Source organism: Cervus elaphus, chromosome 5 (genome assembly GCF_910594005.1).
Source record: "Cervus elaphus chromosome 5, mCerEla1.1, whole genome shotgun sequence".
NCBI classification, from domain to species: domain Eukaryota; kingdom Metazoa; phylum Chordata; class Mammalia; order Artiodactyla; family Cervidae; genus Cervus; species Cervus elaphus.
Window position 1 is genome coordinate 16,485,284 of NC_057819.1, and position 18,488 is coordinate 16,503,771.

The 18,488-nt window shown below is 48.8% G+C and overlaps 1 protein-coding gene across 2 annotated transcripts in view; it reads left to right on the forward strand.

Annotated features, from left to right (window-relative positions):
• Positions 1-18,488, forward strand: part of SRRM4 (serine/arginine repetitive matrix 4) — a 169,896-nt gene that overhangs the window by 150,271 nt on the left and 1,137 nt on the right. The window contains exons 9-13 of one of the 2 annotated variants that reach the window (XM_043901804.1): positions 1,257-1,561; positions 4,212-4,415; positions 7,313-7,423; positions 8,310-8,450; positions 10,653-17,341. In XM_043901804.1, coding sequence (XP_043757739.1) covers positions 1,257-1,561; positions 4,212-4,415; positions 7,313-7,423; positions 8,310-8,450; positions 10,653-10,926 — 1,035 coding nt within the window. In that variant the 3' untranslated portion in view covers positions 10,927-17,341. Of the gene's footprint in view, positions 1-1,256; positions 1,562-4,211; positions 4,416-7,312; positions 7,424-8,309; positions 8,451-10,652; positions 18,318-18,488 lie in introns of those variants that run through there. The other variant, XM_043901803.1, reaches the window with a different exon arrangement.

An 18,488-nucleotide genomic window follows, 5' to 3' on the forward strand; every position in this document is an offset into this window, starting at 1 on the left:
TGGGGACTCTTCTGCATTCCCAGTCACCCCAAAGCCAAATCTCCAAGCCCCTCCCAAAGCTGTTTGTTACAAGCACACCCTCCCTGTGCCCCGCCCCCCATCTTGACATCTCAGATTGATGCGAACTCTAGCCACCATCTGCGTTGTCAGCAAGGGTTTCTTGATCCAACTTGGGCGTTAAGGGACTGACAAGGTTAGTGTTGATGGCTTGAGGTCCCCTTACTGAGAAAGCCAACCAGAAGTGATGCTTCACCTGTCAAGAACACTGAAAACCCAAAGTCCAAAGTTCAGGGCCTAGTGTGAGGATGTACAGAAAGGTGTGTGTTTTTACTTGTCATTTGCGACTCTAATGATGGACTCACCTTGCCCGCTCTTCCCTTTCTCTTACACCTTACCTACCTACTAAAGGAGGAGTTCTTGCTTGGTAAGTGGATATAATCCGCAAAGACATGAGAGAATTTATTAGAAGCCACTCGAGAGCCTTAGCTACCTTCTCCAGGGGGAAAGGACACACGCAAATATCCGTAGAGAGCTTTTTTTTTGTTTGTTTTCAGTCAGACAATTTGACTTCCATTTTTTTGTCCCCCCACCCTTTCTTTTCCCCTTTAGTTGGAAACTACTAAAATATCATTTTGTGACCTTGACTTTATATTAAAAAAAAAACCCTCTCATCTTTATTTGATTTCTTTTCCCCATGTGATATTTGTTTAGGGTTCTATTTGGGCAACTTTTTCTTTAAGAAAAAAAAAAAGTCAAATTCATTGAAGATTTTGTTGACATTTAAAATTTTGCCTTTATCTCCTTTTGTCGTTTTTAAGTTTCAAGATGTATTTTTTCAGGCCCATAGCTTCCTTTCTTTCCCCCTACCTTTCTTTATTTTTATTGTTGTTTTAGGTTAAGGGTGTTTACACACACCCCCTTTCTTTTAAGTTGTCTCTTTTGTTTGAGTTAATTCATTAGAAATTTTGTATAATTTCCTTTTTCTTTTGTTTAATCTGGATCGCATGCTTTTTCTCTGCATGATACCTAAATCTTCCAGTTATCCTAGCAGGGGGTTTAAAAAAAAAAAAAAAGATCTCCTTTCTGTGGTATTCTTTCAGGAATTTGTGCTTTTGTTTTTTGGCGTCTCTTCTTTCCTCTCCTCTCTCTCTTTCCTTTCGTTACAGTGCATCATGATGGTAAACATTTCTTGGTTATTTAGACGCAACCCACAGGCCCGGCACTCAGCAGTGTCCAACGGGTCTTTTTGCTTTCAGATCACTGGGTCGGGGTCTGCTGCTGACCTCTTTACCAAAACAGCCAGCCCGCTCACCACCTCCCGAGGACGCTCCCAGGAGTATGACTCAGGCAATGACACCTCCTCGCCACCCTCCACGCAAATCAGTTCAACCAGGTCTCGGGGTCAAGAGAAGGGGAGCCCCAGTGGGGGCCTAAGCAAGAGCCGGGACCCCAACAGTGGAAACAGCTCTGATTCAGGGAACTCCTTCACCACTTCCTCACCCCAGAACAAGGGGGCCACTTTGGAGAACCTCTCCCCCACCAGCAGGGGCAGAGAGTCAAGGTCAGTGCACTTGGATGGGAGGAGGGGTCCTGACTGAGCTCCACCATCTCAATCTCTAAGCTCCACCATCTCAATCTCTAACCTGGCACTGCACCACACACACACACACACACACACACACACACTCCAAGCCAGGAGACTTTTATTTGCAAAAGAGAGACAAATTAGCGTCATTTTGAGGGGGGGGAAACAAGGATATCAGCTTCAGGTATAGCTGGATCCACGGTCTCAAAAATGTGTCATTGAGAAATTGCCTTTCCCATTACTTCTCTCAGCTCTGCTTCCCCCTTCTTGGCTTTATTCTCAAGCAGATCATCCCAAAGCATTGGCAAATATGCCATCCAGTTAACATCCTGTCAATCTAGCTAGCCAATGGAAGGGAAATGCCTCTTTTCCCAAAATTTCAGCAAACTATCAAGGCAAATGCTCATTGGCTCTGCTTGGTCCAGCTTGTTCACCCAAGACCAAACACACTGCCCAGAGGATGCTGTGTTCTTGGCTAGAATTTGTCACATGCCACCATCAGAGCTAATGAATCTTCCTGTGTACACTAAAATTGAAGAAAGTCTGGTTTTCTGAAGGGAAAGCAGGGTACTGCTAATCAGAAGGAGGAATGGAAGTTGGGCAGGAAAAAAAAAAAAGATGTCAATTTTATCAATAATTCCAGGAGAAAGTCTTAACATTAAGTCACTATCATTTAAAAATATACCACAGTATTTACTTTAAAGCTATTATGCCAGAAATACTGAGAATAGCAATAACAACAGTAACAGAAACTATTATTTATGGAGCCCTGACTAAATGCTAGGTATTATGCCAGGTGCCTTCCACAGATAATCTTCCTAAACTCCTACTACAACCTTTATGGGATAGGTACTATTATAACTTTCTTTTAGCTAATGGGGAAACTGAAGCTCAGAATAGTTAAGATACTCAGTTAATAAGGTCTGGTGCCAGGACTGAAAACACAGATTTGTGTCTCCAGAACTGGAGTTAAGCCTAAACAGCATCTAGCAGGTACCTGCTTAATCTGATCTACATGGACAGCAGGATTCAATAATTTAGACCCAAACTTTCACTGTGAAATATAAATGATATTTAAATCCATGGCTATTTATGTCATGTCAGCTATGAGCAGAGCGCAGAGTGGAAGAGACATCAGTTCTAAATCAGGGGAAACATAGACAATAAAAGCGGGGACTGGCAAGGGAGCAGGGACATGGGCTTCAGAGCTGGACAGATCAGGATTTGAGACTCTGGGTGGCCATGAGCAAGGAACTCGCCCTTCTGAGTCTTCTCTGTAAATAAGGGGTGATAATAGTACCAACTTCCTAAGGTTGTTGGGGGAATAAATGAGATGATGCTTGTGAAGCACCAGGATGCTAAGAGGCTCAGCCTGTTTATTCCACAGCTGTTTATTGATGACCTAGGACATAATGTCTCAGGCTCTGTCCTCGGTGCTGAGATACAGTGTCCAGAGAGACATGAGTTCTGTCTCCAGAAAGCTTGGTGTCTGGCAGAGGGAGATAACAATTATAAGGCCAAGCAAGCCATCTAGGGGTGGGGGAGGCATTGGGGCTGGGGGTTGTGGTAACACATTGGGGTGACACAAGCAAACTGAAGGGAGTCAAGAAGCCTGAAGCCATGAGCAGGAGTGGTCAAACAAGGAGGAGGGGAACAGGCTCCAGGCAGTGGGGATGTCCTACGGCATGCAGACAAGGAAGGGAACAGGACTGTTCCAGGAGAAACCAGTAATCCACTGTGACTGCAGTCAAGAGAGGAAAGTGGCAGAGCTGAGACGAGGGTGAGCAGGGGCTGGGTCATGGTGAAACCATATTAATGTGATTTGAACTTGACCCTTGACCCAATCCAAATGAACATGTCCTTACTAAGAACCAACAGGAATCCAACATGGCTCTAGGCAAGGTGAGGATATGACAGGACCCTGTCCTTTGTGTGAGTTTGAACAAGCCTCTACCCTTCTTTAGGTTTCCATTGCCCCATCTACAAAATGGGCTACACCAGTTTCCCGAAGTTAAATCAGCCAGTTTTTTAGTTGTTCCATATCCAGGTACTTCTGTTACTTTTATTTACTTTAATAAGCTCACTTTTTAATACAAGGAAACTTATAGTACTATCTTAAATAGAAAATTTTTATCTCTTGTCCTAATAGAAAGCACCTGTGAAAATACATATGATTAAAACAAAGTATTTAATTTTAGTTAGTTACAGTTGCCTACCCAAAGTTCTGAGTCTCAGTCCTGCTCTCTCTCTTTGCAAGTGTTAAAAGAGACAGTAAAAACCCACTAGTACCCAACCCAGGCTTTCTTATTAATATAATCAGAGGGACTGAAAAATATAGGAGAGAAACTAAATCTTGCACTGTGGGATTTGATCACATCCACCCTGCCCCCTCCCCTTTGGTGATCACACCATATCTCTACATATCTCTGCCATATCTCTACTCCTCTAACATCTGTGGTCTGGGAAATCTTTCCAGAGGTAGTAAGAGGGGAAAGGTGGGGCGGGAGGAGGGGGGCAGGTTGCAAGAGCATCACAGCCAAGGCAAAGGTAGGGAAGTGAGCATCAGCTCAAGACACCCCCAGACCAGTGGGCAAGCCAGTGCTAACAGTGGTTCTCCCCCATGCAGAGGATTTCAGTCACCATGTCTGGAATGCACCGAGGTGAAGAAGTCCAATTTGGTCCCATCCACAGCCCGGAGCTCCCCCATGAGAGGGTGCTCCCGAAGCTCCTCCTACGCCAGCACACGCTCCTCCAGCCACTCCTCCCGATCCCCAAACCCCAGAGCCTCCCCCAGGTACACCAGGAGCCGATCCACCTCCTCTGGGAAAAGGTGAGTGCAGTTTTGACCTGGACTCTTCAGCTAGCTAGGTTAACTACAGATGTCCTTTGACCCCCAAGGAACAGGAATGGAACAGATTTGAGTTCAAATACCCATTCTATCCATTACTAGCTGATGGCCTTGGGTGTTAGTTAACCTCTCTGATCCTTAGTGCCCTCCCCTACTGAAATGAAAACTGTAATATATCTTACCCTGAAGGATTGTCCTGAGGACTATTAAACACTTAAATCAGTACTTGGAACATAGTATCAGTTTTGATTGTTGTTATTGTCATGAGGATCCACTCATGTGTATCAGTTATCTTCTGCTGCATAAAAATTGCCCCAAGGCATCCCTGGTGGTCCAGTGGTTAAGATTCTGTGCTTCTACTGCAGGGGGCACAGGTTCCATCCCTGGTTAGGGAACTAAGATCCCACATGCCATGGAGCACGCCCCCCCCAAAAAAAAAAATGCCCCCAAATGTAGCATCCTTATCAGTGAGTTTTTACTTCATTCCTGATTCTGTGGGTCAGCAGTTTGGGCTGGACTCAGCTGAGTGGTTCTTCTATTCCGTCTTGGGTTCACATATGTGTCTCACATCAGCTGGTTGGTTGGCTGGGGGCTGGCTTGTTTGGATGACCCCAGCTGACTCATCTCTGTTCCATGTGGCCTTCCATCTTCTAGCAGGTTTGTCTGGGCTTGTTCACGTGGTGATGGCAGGGTTCCAAAAGAGAGCAGTAGTATGCAAGTCCTTGGCTTGGAACAAACATGATCTCTTCAGCCATTTCCGTAGCCACTGCAAGTCACAAGACCAATCCAGATAGATACAAGGGATGCTCCTCTTAGTGGGAGGAACTGCAGAGTCATCTTGTAAGGGGCATGGATACAGGGAGAAGAACTGTGCCCATCTTTGCATTTTACCACTCAATTCCTATAACCATTGGTTATTACTTGATTTTCTCATGTGGAATAATGACATAGCAGAATGCAGAGACATGAGATCTCGGGAATTGGAAGATTGCATCCAATCTAATCAACCCATGGCTTCACGGAGTCCAGTGTCCCTCTACAAACAAGAACTTCCAACAGCAACCAGACTGTTCCTCTGTTGCAACCATATAATCAAAGCACAGTTACTTATATAGATGTTTAACTCAAGACCAGTTCATTCAGAATAAGAGGGCAAGGAATTCAACATGATAGAGTGACATAAATAGAAGAAAAAATCAGGCAAAACGGAAAATGAAGGAGAGAAATAGAATTAAATCAGGAGGAAGGTTAACTCCCAATGGCAGGTCCTACCTTTCTGTATAGTCAGCCCTCTGTAGTTGGGAGTTCACATCCCTATTTATGAAAGACCAGTGTATTCAATGTACTCTGCCATTTCATAAAAGGTACTTGAGCATCTACAGATTTTGGTATCTACAGGGGCTCCTGGAACCAGTCCCCCACAGGTACTGAGGGATGACGGTAGTCACTATGGAGGTGTGCTGCAAATGTGATTCTAAGCTCCCTGGCAGACGAAAATGGGAAATTGTTCCTTTACATTATAAATAAGAAAGATAAAAATTGAACTAGTTGCCTGGAAGAGCAGTTATTTCTGATTTTTAAGTATGAAAAATGATTCATCTAGTTGCACAGAAAAAGGACAGTATGTATCACAGTGGATAGAAATGCCTGACATCCTTTCAAGGTATCCAAACACATGTTTCATCTTCACACTCTTTACTAACGTCTCTCAATAAATGGGGAAAAAGCAAGTTGGCAAAAGCAAATTTTTGGGGAGCCACAGCTGGACACTGTTGTCCCAGGAGCTATTCCTTGTCCACACTCCTTTCCTCACCCTGGACAGTATGTAAGAATAGTCCCAGAGCGATAGTTATTATAATCGCCTAAGAAAGTAGGAAGGGACTAAGGAACACCTAGGTGAGGGCAAGTTAGAGCAAGACTTCTTTTCAAATTGAAAATAGATAGGAGAACTTTGGAGAGTGTCCCCCCTACTCATCCCTGTGCCCATGGCAGACATTGCTAATCCATCACAGTGCTCTTTCCCACTGAACACAGACATGGCCACATAATCCCTCCCAACCCTAGCAGGAACAACTAGCAGATCAAGTCATCAATTGTGAAATGAAAATTACTTGAAAGACTGAGGAAGCAGGGTAGATGTTTCTGGGAAACTCGTGGAGAAACCAAGAGATTGGTTTCTCTAAAAGTGGAAGACATTAGCAAAAGGGAAGAAGTCTGGAAACAGCATAGGGGCTAGTAATTTGGATGCACACAGCATCGTCCAGCAGAAGTCAGGAGCATCTTGTAGCCAAACAGACATGGGTCCAAACCCCTTACTAGCTGAGGACCTTGAACAAATCACATCATTTCTCTCTGCCTCTGTGTCCCCATCTATAGAATTGGATTGATAACAGAGTCTAACCCTAGGAAGTGCTGAGGATTAAATGGGATAATATACACAAAACATTTAGTTCAAAATCCAGCACATAGTAAAATATATGATAATCATATAATAATAAACATTTCCTGTGTGCTGGCTGTACACCAAGATGCTAAGTAACTTACCCTAATTTACTCGTTTAATTGACAATTCTAATTGGGTAAGTACTTTTACCATTTTACAGATCAGAAAAGGGGCCCAGAGAAGTGAAATCACCTACCCAAGGTCACACAGCTACCAAATGGCTAGGATAGGAAGAACTCAATAAAGGGAAGTTGTTGATATTATTATTAACCATTCAAAAGGGAGGGGATTTCATCCTCAGGTAAGGGCTTGGGTTCCTCCGCGTGGCCTCCAGAAATAAAAAGGCCCCGGGGACCAGCTGAATAAAACGCTAGACAGACGGGGCAAGCCCGGCGGAGCTCAGCAGGCCCCTCAGCGGCTGTCTCCTCTCCTCCAGGTCCTCCTCGCGCTCTCCCAGCTATTCCTCCAAGTCTGGCAAGAGAAGCCCGCCTAGCAGAAGCTCTAGGTCGCGCCGCAGCCCAAGCTACTCCCGCTACAGTCCCAGCAGGTACAGGCCCCACCCCCAGGCACTGACCCCGCCCCTCGAGCTAGGCTCCACCTCCGGCCATGCTCCTTTGCTCAGGTCCAGAATCCGCCTGCAATGCAGGAGACCCCGGTTTGATTCCTGGGCCAGGAAGATCTGCTGGAGAAGGGATAGGCTACCCACTTCAGTATTCTTGGGCTGCAGGAGACCTGGGTTTGATCCCTGGATTGGGAAGATCCCCTGGAGAAGGGAACGGCTACCCACTCCAGAATTCTGGCCTGGAGAATTTCATGGGGTCACAAAGAGTCGGACACGACTGAGCGACTTTCACTCCCTCACTCACTCCTCTCCCACATCGTCTCTCTGGAGCATCTCCCTAGCTCTGCTCAGTTCCTCTCCGGTCAAGCCCCGCCCGCTTATGGATGGGAAGGTGACTCAGCATTCCTAGTGGTTCCCTATGTCCTATCCAAGCGACGGTGAGGTCCCCAGAACTTCCCTGCATCCTCATGTACTTACCCCAAATCCTCAGCCACACCCCGGAATTCATATCCCCAGCCCTCAGCCTCTTCACACACCTTGTACCACCCCACATCCCTATATCCAGAGCCCCTAATTCTCACTTCTTACTCGGCACCTGGGCCCACCCACCTAACCTTCATATCCTGACCCCTGCAATGCACACCTTCAAAGGCTGACACCCCTCCTCAGTAGCCAGTCATCCACGTAGACTCTCCCATAGCGATGCTATCTTCCCTCCGGCCTCCCTGGGAGCCCCGTGCTGACCCTGTCCCCTGCCCCAGCGGGGTAAAGTGGGCAGGAGGCAAAGTGGGTGCCCTTCCACACGCTCACACCGAAAAAGCCAGGGCAGCCTCAGCTCCCCAGTAACCACCCCGTCACCGCACCCCTTCAGGGAGCGGAACCCCAAGTACAGCGAGAAGGATTCGCAGCAACGCGAGCGCGAGCGAGCTCGGCGGAGACGTCGGTCCTACTCGCCCATGAGGAAGCGCCGGAGAGACTCCCCGAGCCACCTGGAGGCGCGGAGGATAACGAGGTGAGGCCAGGAGGCCGGGTACCACCTCCACCTCACTTGCACTCCCTTCCCACCCGCCCATCCGCTGGAGCCTCCTTTGGGCTGCATTTCAGGACTGTAGGAGCTCAGGGACCTCCCCAACCGTTGAAATGAGGTTTCCGTTCTAGGCCTGGAGCGAGTCAGCACCCCACCACCCAGAGGGCTTGCCAGAGGGGGCGGGGAGGTGGGCGGGACTAGAATGAGGTGGCAGGACAAAGGGTGGAGCCTGAGGAATCGGGTGTGGCCGGAACCTGCGGAAGCTGCCGGAATGCCGCTGGCAGGGCTGGGCCATAGAATGAGGTCCGGGGAACTGAACGGCGACATTGCATGGGGGTGGAGCCAGGCAGTGGCTCCACCCTTAGACCCACGCGCCCAGGTACAAGGCTTGAATACAACCGTAGGTAATTATACCCTGAACCAAGGGTAGAGAGGGCGAACAGGATTGTTTATGTACCAGAAGGGGGTGGGGGAGTGGGGTGCGCTAGTGGGTAAGGGGAAGACCAGTATTTTGGAGAGGAATCTTGGCTGTGCCACTTTCCGGGTGAACTGGGAAAGTCTCTTCACCTCCCAGAATCTTAAGTTTTTTCACCCATGAACTACTGGAAGAAATAACTCCTAGAAGTGTCAGAAAAATAAAATGAAAAGAGGCAAAGAGGTATGAATGCAATTTATACACTTAAATGCAGAGCACTAGAACCCACTGTGTGCCATTGTGATGGACTGAATGGTCAGACTCGGTGGGTAAAGATTTCTGTAACAGGTAAAGTCTTAAATGAGAAAAGCCCTAGAAGAGAATCCTGAAGTCTGAGAATTCTCAGGCCTTGAAATGGAGAGAATGGCTGAATGCTGCCCTAAAAATGGCTCTTGAAAATTGGTGGGTCTTCCTTCTGGTCCTCCAAGGGTCAGCTACTCAGTCCAGAGACCCACAAGGAAAGGAGAATCCTGGCTGCCCATGCGTCCTCCCTGGAGATGGCCGGAAGGAGGAAAAAGAGCTTGTGCCGCAGACAGTAAGGCAGGGTAATGGTGTCATCTTCTCAGATGTCTCACTGAACCGCCTGCTTTGGCCTGGCACATATGGTTGGAGTCCTATACTCACTGCCTTGACTTTCAGAGGTATCCTTGGAGTGGACTTGGAGAAAGGCTAAGAAAAAGGGACTGGTGTTTCCAAAGGCTCTCTGGGTTCCATACTCAACCCCAAATAATCCACCTGAGTGAATCCATTCAATGTTTCCCAAGCTTCCGTCACCCACCACTTTTGCCTTGTCTGATTAAGTGTACTGCTTACTTAATTTTCTTTAAATAGGTATGCTTTTTTTTTAGGTCCATACATTTATTTCAAAATGAAATGATACACTACAATAAATAGAAAAATCAACCTCTTTTGCCGTAAATAGAAGGTTCTAGTAAAAATAGCAAAACAAAACTGTTGCAGGAAGGGGGACCCCTTCCAGGGCCCGAATCTGGGCTCTTGTCTAACACTCGGAAATGAATTGTCCGAGGAGACACATGCTGACAAAGCAAGAGATTTTATTGGGAAAGGGCACCCGGGTGGAGAGCAGTAGGTAAGGGAGCCCAGGAGAACTGCTCTGCGAGCGGCTCACAGTCTTGGGTTTTATGGTGATGGGATTAGTTTCTGGATGGTCTTTGGCCAATCATTCTAATTCAGAGTCTTGCCTGGTGGCGCACACATCACTCAGCCAAGATGGATGCTAGCAAGAGGGATTCTGGGAAGTGGACGGACAGGCAGTGTCTCTTCTCCACCTTTCCGGAACTCTTCCGGCTGGTGGTGGCTTATTATTTCTGTAATCCTTATTAGGATCTCCTGTCATAAAAAAACTCATGCAAATGGTTACTATGGTGCCTAGTCAGGGTGGGCGGTTTCAATCAGTGTGCTTCCCCTAACAAAACTATGATTAAAGTTGAGATGTAGATTCTGTGGCCAGCTGGATGCTCTCTCTGAGCCCAGCCTTGCTGTGTTAAAAAAGTGAGATTATCACTTTTCAAAGTATATCAGCACTAGACTGAGACCACCTCCTTGATGTTCTCAGGACTGCAAGGGAAGAGTAACAGGACATTTTTTCCCCCTAAGGAGCTGGGACTTGTCTCCTGGGACAATGCCTGTGCTCCCGGGATTACAGCTGGGAGGAGTCCTGCCCTGACACTTTCCCCCTCTGATCTCTGCAGTGCCCGGAAACGCCCCATCCCCTACTACCGGCCCAGCCCCTCTTCGTCCAGCGGCCTCAGCAGCACCTCCTCCTGGTACAGCAGCAGCAGCAGCCGCTCAGCCAGTCGAAGCTACTCCCGGAGCCGGAGCCGCAGCCGCAGCCGGAGCAGGACCCTCACTAGCAGCAGCTGCAGCTCCCGCAGCCCCAGCCTGGGCTCCCGGAGCCGGAGCCGGAGCCGGAGTCGGAGTGGGAGCTACAGCTCAGCAGACAGCTACTCCAGCACGAGGCGCTAAGCCAGGGCCCTCCCGTGAGCCCACTGCCCATGGGGCCCCTTTCACTCTGGCAGTCTCCCCCACTCCCCGCCCACCCTGCCTTCTCCTTGGTGACAGACAGCATTGAGGGCTCCTAGGCCCTGTCCTTCCTGCTCTCCTGGGGAGGAGGAGAGGAGGGTTTGGGGGATTTAGCCTCGATGTGGAGCTGCTGGGAGCTTCCACCACACCCTCTGGGGCTCAGCTCAGGCCTGAGCATATGGAGAAGACTACCTTCTTTTGGCACAGAAAAGCCTCAACGGTTTGTAAGGCGCAATGAGTCCATGACTAAGAAGTTTGGGTCTGGCCAGGAAAATGTACAGAGAGTTCTGCTAACCCACTGCTGCCAGGCTGCATACCGAAGACCAGTGGTATTTATCACAGCTGCCCTCCTTCTCCTCTCATCCAGTCTCGTGGCTACACCTGTATGGATCCCCATGAGTCCCATGGGGTGAGGAGTGGATATTAGAAGAGAGCAGGGCGGTTCAGGTCCAAGAGAGGGGATCAGGAGTTTTAGCTCCACACATAGGTCAGAGCAAGTGCTGAAAGGCTATCGGGTCCTAGAAAGGGGGACACGTGACTAGGGGACATGGACATTTCACTTGGTAGTAGGTGTCAGGAGATAGGAGATGGACTCTCTGGTCATGAGTATAGAAGCAAGAAGGAGGGGGGAATAAGTCCACTGCTCCCAGTAGCTCCTTGTGGTCAGGAAGAGGAGCCCAGTAGTTTCTAGCCGTGGAGAGGCCACCAGGCCATTTACACAAAACGCCTCTTGGTGGTTCACAGGGACCCTGCGACCTCTGCGAAAGGACACAATGGACAGTTAGGACAGCTTGGCCTGCAACCGCACTTCCCAAGTTTGCCTCGGCCCCAGTAGCTGGCAACAACTTAATTCCACGGGACCATCTGCTGAACATTCCCCAGTGCCGTGGCCAGCTGCCAGTCCCAGCGCCAGCCAGTCTGGCCTTACCCTCCAGTTGGCGCCTGCCTGCCCCCTCCCCACTGCCCAGACTGCCGCACCCTGGGTCCTACCCACTGCAGCCAAGCGCCCACTCACCCACCTACCCACCCTCAGCCTAAGTCAGCCACTTTGCCCCTCAGGAATTTTGCCAGGATGGGGCACAGCAGCCCAGGTTTGGGGGAAAGATCCAAATCCAGAGAGTCTGGGGGAAAGGAGATTGGATGCTCCGAAGCTTCTGCTGGTTTCCAGAGTTCTTAGCAGGTTGGGAAAAGCCCCACCCTCATTTCTGCCCTTACCCCACTCCCCCCCACCCCGCCCCGCCACCCCTGCCCAGGGCTGGGCAGTGAAGGTAAGCTGATCTCCAACACACAAACACCACCAGCTGCTTCACCCACGGAGGGCGCTAAGAACAGGGGCATGAGGGAGAAGATCCTTAAAATAAACTCTGGGGCATCCCCCTCACCAGCTGACTGGCTTTCCAGAGCCTTGCGGGTAAGAGTCCAGTTTGTGGTGGCAACAGCAGCCGGGCGGGGCATGAAGGGAGAGGGTGAGAGGGACAGTCCCCAGCTTTGGAACCTGGGCTTTGGGAAGCAGAGAACCAAATATTCTTTATCCCTTGTACCCCGAGGAGGGGAAACATTTGGGAAAAAAAAAAATCCTGTTTCTTAGAAGCAGTGATGTCCTCCCTCCCAAGTCTTTCCCATCGTATCAGCCTGTGGAGCCAGAAACTGCCCTGCAATGATCCGGAAAGTCCTTCCTCCACCAGGAGAGGGGAGCCAGGCACCAGGGCAGCAGTGGGGGACCCGGCCTTTCCATGACGCCCGCTGGCCCAGAACTGGGCCCCGCCCACCAAGACTAATGGATGCCAGCGTGGTCACTGCAGAAGGCCTGATGGCAGGTGCCTGGGACAGGGGCAGGTGCCCTGGGAGGGCCTGTGCAGCAACTGTAAATAACCCTCTTCCCCGCCCAGGAGCCCGAACTGGACTCCAGTCTCCCTTCATGGAAACAAAGGCTTTCTGGAGCCACGGAACCTCCTTAGCAGGACAGCAGTGAAAGACCCAAGAGCCCCCGTCCAGACTGCCTTCATCCATGCAATTCTGGGGGACCATTTTTGCCTGGGGCTCCTAGCTAACCTCTTATTTATTTATTTATGTTTATTTATTTATTTATGGGATTCCCTCTGCCTCCCTCTCTCTCGGTTGCCATTAGCAGTATTCAAGTATTTATTTATTTATATGGAGAGGATGTGTGTATCTGTGTGTGTGTGGTATGTGTGTTTGGGGAGGAGGGGAAACTTCTAAAGTATTTTTGTGCATCTCTCTTTTTTTTCCCCCTCATGTCTCTATGGATGGAATTTGAGAGGCTGGATGTGGGTGGGGATGTTTGCCTTTTCCCTGAAAGGGAGAGACTTAGAGCTCTAAGCTTGGAACACACTGGAGGTGGCACAGAAGCACTTCAGGCCAAAGATTCATGACTAAGCCCAAGTCGGGTGAAGTTCAGGCCTGCACCCCAGTCCCCCTGCCTACCAGTTACCTAACTGAAGTACCAAAAAATGAAAATGGTCAAGAAGCTTATGAGCTAAGGTGCTGACCTGACACTGTAGAGTCACAGCTGACGTGGGGGTTAGAGTCTAAAGTTAGCACATAAGGCAAAAGCTTCAAAGTCTAAATCATCTGTGAAAGACCTTTAGGGACGCACCCAGTGTGAAACATATGTGCACCTCTGAATCTCACCCTTATTCCAGGGAATATATTAGTGGATGAGGTCATTTGCTCTTCTGAGCCTAAGCTAAGTGTTTTCATAGAAGTTACACATGCTTCTGAACACCCCCTTAGCTAATTTCTCCCCATCCCCTGTGAGCTCAGGGTTGCCCTAGTGACAAGGTATCAGCCATCCTGAGAGAGAGAGACAAACCCAAAGCAAAAGCCTTTTTCTGTGACCTCAGGAGAGAGCATACTACTATTTCTGAAGTTGGAAAACAAACAAAATGAAAGGAGCAGCCGGAGGTTCCCCACCCCCAACCCCCTCGAGAAGGCCATTCCAAAACCTGTCTTGGGAACCAGGATCCAGAGGTCTTGACCAGCCCTGGCTCTCTCACCCACTAGCAGCTGAGTGGAGAGGGTGCCCGCCCTTTCCAAAGTCACCCTTCACTGCCTTGGCATGGCCAGCTCTCCTGGTCCGGCTTTGGGTTTGGTGAGACTTTTTCAACATCCCTGATTGTTTTCCCTGGCAATGTGACTTCACTCTGCTCTAACCCAAGCAAAGGAGTACCCCTAGCCTGGGAAAACTTGCAAGAACTTAAATGCCTCCTGGGAGAAAATCTGCCCTTCCCTGTCACTTGGTGTGTTTCTCAGATTTCCTTTACATTTCCTTTTCTTTCCATCCAAAAATAAACTCTTATTGGGGCACTGGTAAACCTTGTTTAACCAGCACCCCCACGCCTGGCACTGCTGTTTCTCTGCATCCTTCACCCTCAGTACACTTCTGCTTCCAGGGGATGATACAGACGGCCTAAAACCTGCTCATGGTTAGAACTTATTTTAAAAAGTAGTATGGGAAATGGGAAGGAGATGTGGCTTGAGGTCAAACAACATGAGGCCCTTTGACCCTCCTGCTCTGGATAGTCCCTGGATATGTGGAGCTAGGCAAATTGCTTCCTTTCTCTGAGCCAAAGTTTCCACCTTTGAGAAGTGGAGGAGTTTTTGAGATACAACCCAGAACATTGACCTGAGGCCTGGGCAATTCTTCAAAGACCTAATGAGTTCACTGAGACTTGGAGAAAAAAGGAAAATATCCTCAAACATTTTAGGAGGTTCTCAATCATGAGAATAAAGCCTAAAAGCAATGTGTGAACTCCCATTAGTGGATTCAGAAAATTGAATTCAAATCCCCCACCCAAGAACATTCTAGTTGATCCAGGTTGGACTGCATTTCTGCCTCCATCTGTTCCCTTCTTTGAAGGAAATTCAGTCTTTCAGAAACAAAACACACAAATTGTGATGTTTGAAAGACACGAGGCTCTCAGTCTCAGAGAGCCCCCATCACTTTATTTACCGAGACCCATCTTCCTTTCCCAAAGGCTTTGCTTGAAGAGGTGAATATTTGGGGTGCTTCCAAAGGTTCAAAGTCCATTTTCTTCTTCTCAAGCCTCATTTTTATCTTTTCTTTTGCTGTATTCCTTTTCACAAATATTCAAAATAGCCTCACGTGCTTTACTTTCTTTTGCAGCTGAATAGAAAATTGTGTCTGATTTAAAAACAAAACACCAGAATCCTCAAACTGCATCCCTTCCATTGGCCAGCGGTGTCCAGCTGAGGACCTTAGGGTAGATACAGTGTCCATCGAGCAATGCCTTGTTGCATCTGCTTCCTTCTCTGCACCCACGGGCCAGTGATACCCATGGGGTTGATATCTCCCCTCTGTCTGTGGCTGTTGTTTTGCATTATTTTCAGTTTTCTGAGGGTTTGTTGGTTTTGTTTTTTGTTGGTAGTTGTTTTGCATTGTAAATACCATGATGGGGGCCCCTCATCAGAACGTGGCTTAATGAATAATTTATTTCCTATTTATTGAGTGGTATTGGGAGAGGTGAGAGACCACCTCTTCTCCGGAAATGTTATTGGAAATCAGTCTGTCTCTCAGCTCCACTGTCTGTGGTAGGGACGTTCTCGCCCAGGTAATGAGTGCTAGAATCACCGGCAAATTGGAATTGGCAGAAACGGAGGCTTCAGTCATACAAATTAAGCTCAAATGGAACTAAAACACTGGTTATCTCCGGGAAAACCTCATTTAGATGGAAATTAATTGAGGAATGAAATGCCTGTGCACAAACCAACTTCTATTAAAAAGTCACAACTCCTTGAAAAATAGAGAGAGGGAGCGAAAAAAAGAGAATGAAAATTGTAATTCCTTTTCTCCGGCCAAGAAAAGCTGTGCCTCATCTTCTAACGAGCCGAGCCAAAGAGACTGGAACAGCATTCTTATGTGGTTCTCTTGCCTATATGTGTCCGTCTGGGTGCAATGGAGTGTTCTCGGGCCTCAGTCTTATCATCTGTAAAATGGGTCTTGGCCTAAGTGTTCTTGGTAGGGTGGAGGGAAGGGTTCTAACTCTGAGGCGGTAAGTTCCAGACCGTCAGATGTAGAATCCCTCGTGTCTTCTGCTGACTATAGGTTGAAGGGTCAGAAGAAAATAAAGAAGCAGGGTGTGGACTTATTTTGCAGAGTGAGTTGGGAGCAGCTGAGTCCTGGCAGAAGCGGGAGACCTCCAGGTTCTGGCACCTGGGAACTTCTGTGGCCTGGTGAAAGCCCTCTGTATGAGCTTGAACTTCTCTGCAAGCCCAACCATCCAGCATATTCAAAGGACAGGCCCGGACGGCTTTGCCGTGCTCCGGATTTCAGACCCCGTGTATTGTGTCAGGCTACATTTTGTGCAGTTGATCAAACCAGCCAGCGAGACTAGTCATGTTGCTGTGACCCATTTTTCAGGTGAGAAAACTGAGGTCCGGGAAGGGGGCACTTGACCTGCCCAGGCTCCCTTGAGCTCCGAGCTGCCTGACCCCGTGCCCTCCCCTTGCTCTCCCCTGGGAGCTCTTTCCTGCCAGGCGTAGGCTGTGAGGAATTCTCTTTGTGCTGTATCTGTTTTCTCCTGATCTCCAGCTGTCTCCTTCAGCAGCCATCGGCCAAGGACCCAGTAGAATCTACCACAGCAGCCCTGGGAGGGGGCTTGATCCACCCCAGGGCCATTTCTCCACATCAGGGGCTGGAACTCCCATCTGGAAAACCCCAACTTGGGGGACCCACCAGCAGCCCAGCTCAGCCCGAGCAGCTGGCCTCTACCCACCCGCCCACATCAAAGGAGGAGAAGCTGCTGTGTCTGCCGGCATCCTGGGACCCTGTCCTCCACGCAGTGACACAGTGGCCGTGGCTTGTTTGATATCTGGTGTCCACAGCTAAGCATAACCTTCCTGGGGTTTCTGGCTTTTTTTTTCCAGCCTGTACAAAACATGTCTCTGTTCTAATAAAAGGTTCCATGGTATGGTGTTCTCATCCTTGGCCCAGCATCCTCTGTCTACGTATGGTGCCCAGAATCAGAGGGAGGGTGACAGGGAGGTGGGGACAGAGAACAGCCAAGCAGCACCTGCTGTGTGCGACACATTGCCCCAGTGCTCATCTTGCTCCTTTCTTCAAAACAAGCCTGTAAGCATTTGGGGTTCACATATACATTCATAGCAGCCACCTTTCCCGAAGCCTTTTTAATCTTAGTCTTCGGCACCCACCTGTCTTAGGTATAGGGTTAAGATCTCTTTTCTACTAAGAGGAAAATGGAGGCCTAGGAAAGCAAAGTCACCAGCCCAAGACCACAGAGTCCATGATAGGATGCAAGCGGACTGACTCCAGACACATCTGTTCTCTGCTCTGCCCCACAGCACATCTGCTCATGAAGTAAGTGGCCAGTTTTCTTTGGTAAAAGTTTTTCTCTGAGGTCTTCACAATCAGGAGGGAGCTCAGTCTGGGGCACATATATGGGAGTCCAAAGACCTGGATTCTAATCTGGACCCTAGTGGTGTGCCAGGGAGCAAGGACCACACCCCACTGGGCCTTGGGTTATTCATCTGTAAAACAGGGACAGCAACAGCGACCTCCCTGGGCTGCTCTGAGAACCAGATGGGATAGTGGTGCTAAGAAAAGAAAATAACAGCCTGAGTCCACAGGAAGCACAGTGCTGCTAAGCATGATGACTTTTCTAAATCGAGTCTGAGTTATGGGAGGGACTCAGAAAGACAGCCTAAAGTAGCCTGCTCAGAACAGTGGGGCCCCCAAGACCCAGTGGAGGCCTCCAGAAACGTTCTCACTGTCCCATGTGAAAGTTTCTTGCCATAGAAAATAGGTGTTGAAAACACTCACAGGGCAGCCAGGTGGGGAAGTGGACAGAGTTGGGACTCTGGGGAGCCAGGGAGGCCAATGCACGGTTGCCACAGAGAGATCTCAACTCAGGGCTGCCACGTCTCTCAATTTATCCAGGGAATCTGAATTTTTAGGTTGAATTTCCTGATTTTCAAAATGTTCGAAACTCATTCCTTTTTTTCAAATACCATGTGGGTCCAAAAAAATTGTGTACATGCACACACACACACACACACACACAGATAATATCATCCCAGAATAACATCCCAGGGGTCAGAGAGGAGGATGTGACTCAGCCCCACCTTCACTCCCACCCCCAGGGCCGCTGGGAGGTTGTTTCAGCCCCTTGTTTACTCGTGAGTGGGTTATTAATTAGCTCAGGAGGAAAGATCAAACAAAACTACCCCTCCAGAAATCTCCCTCGGGAATCTTAGATGGGACTACCTCCCTGGGGAAGATTCAAAACTATCACATCGAAAAAGACAGATGTACAGAAAAGACTTTTGGACTTTGTGGGAGAAGGCGAGGGTGGGATGTTTAGAGAAAACAGCATCGAAACATGTATATTATCAAGGGTGAAACAGATCACCAGCCCAGGTTGGATGCATGAGACAAGTGCTCAGGGCTAGTGCACTGGGAAGACCCAGAGGGATCGGGTGGAGAGGGGGGTGGGAGGGGAGATCGG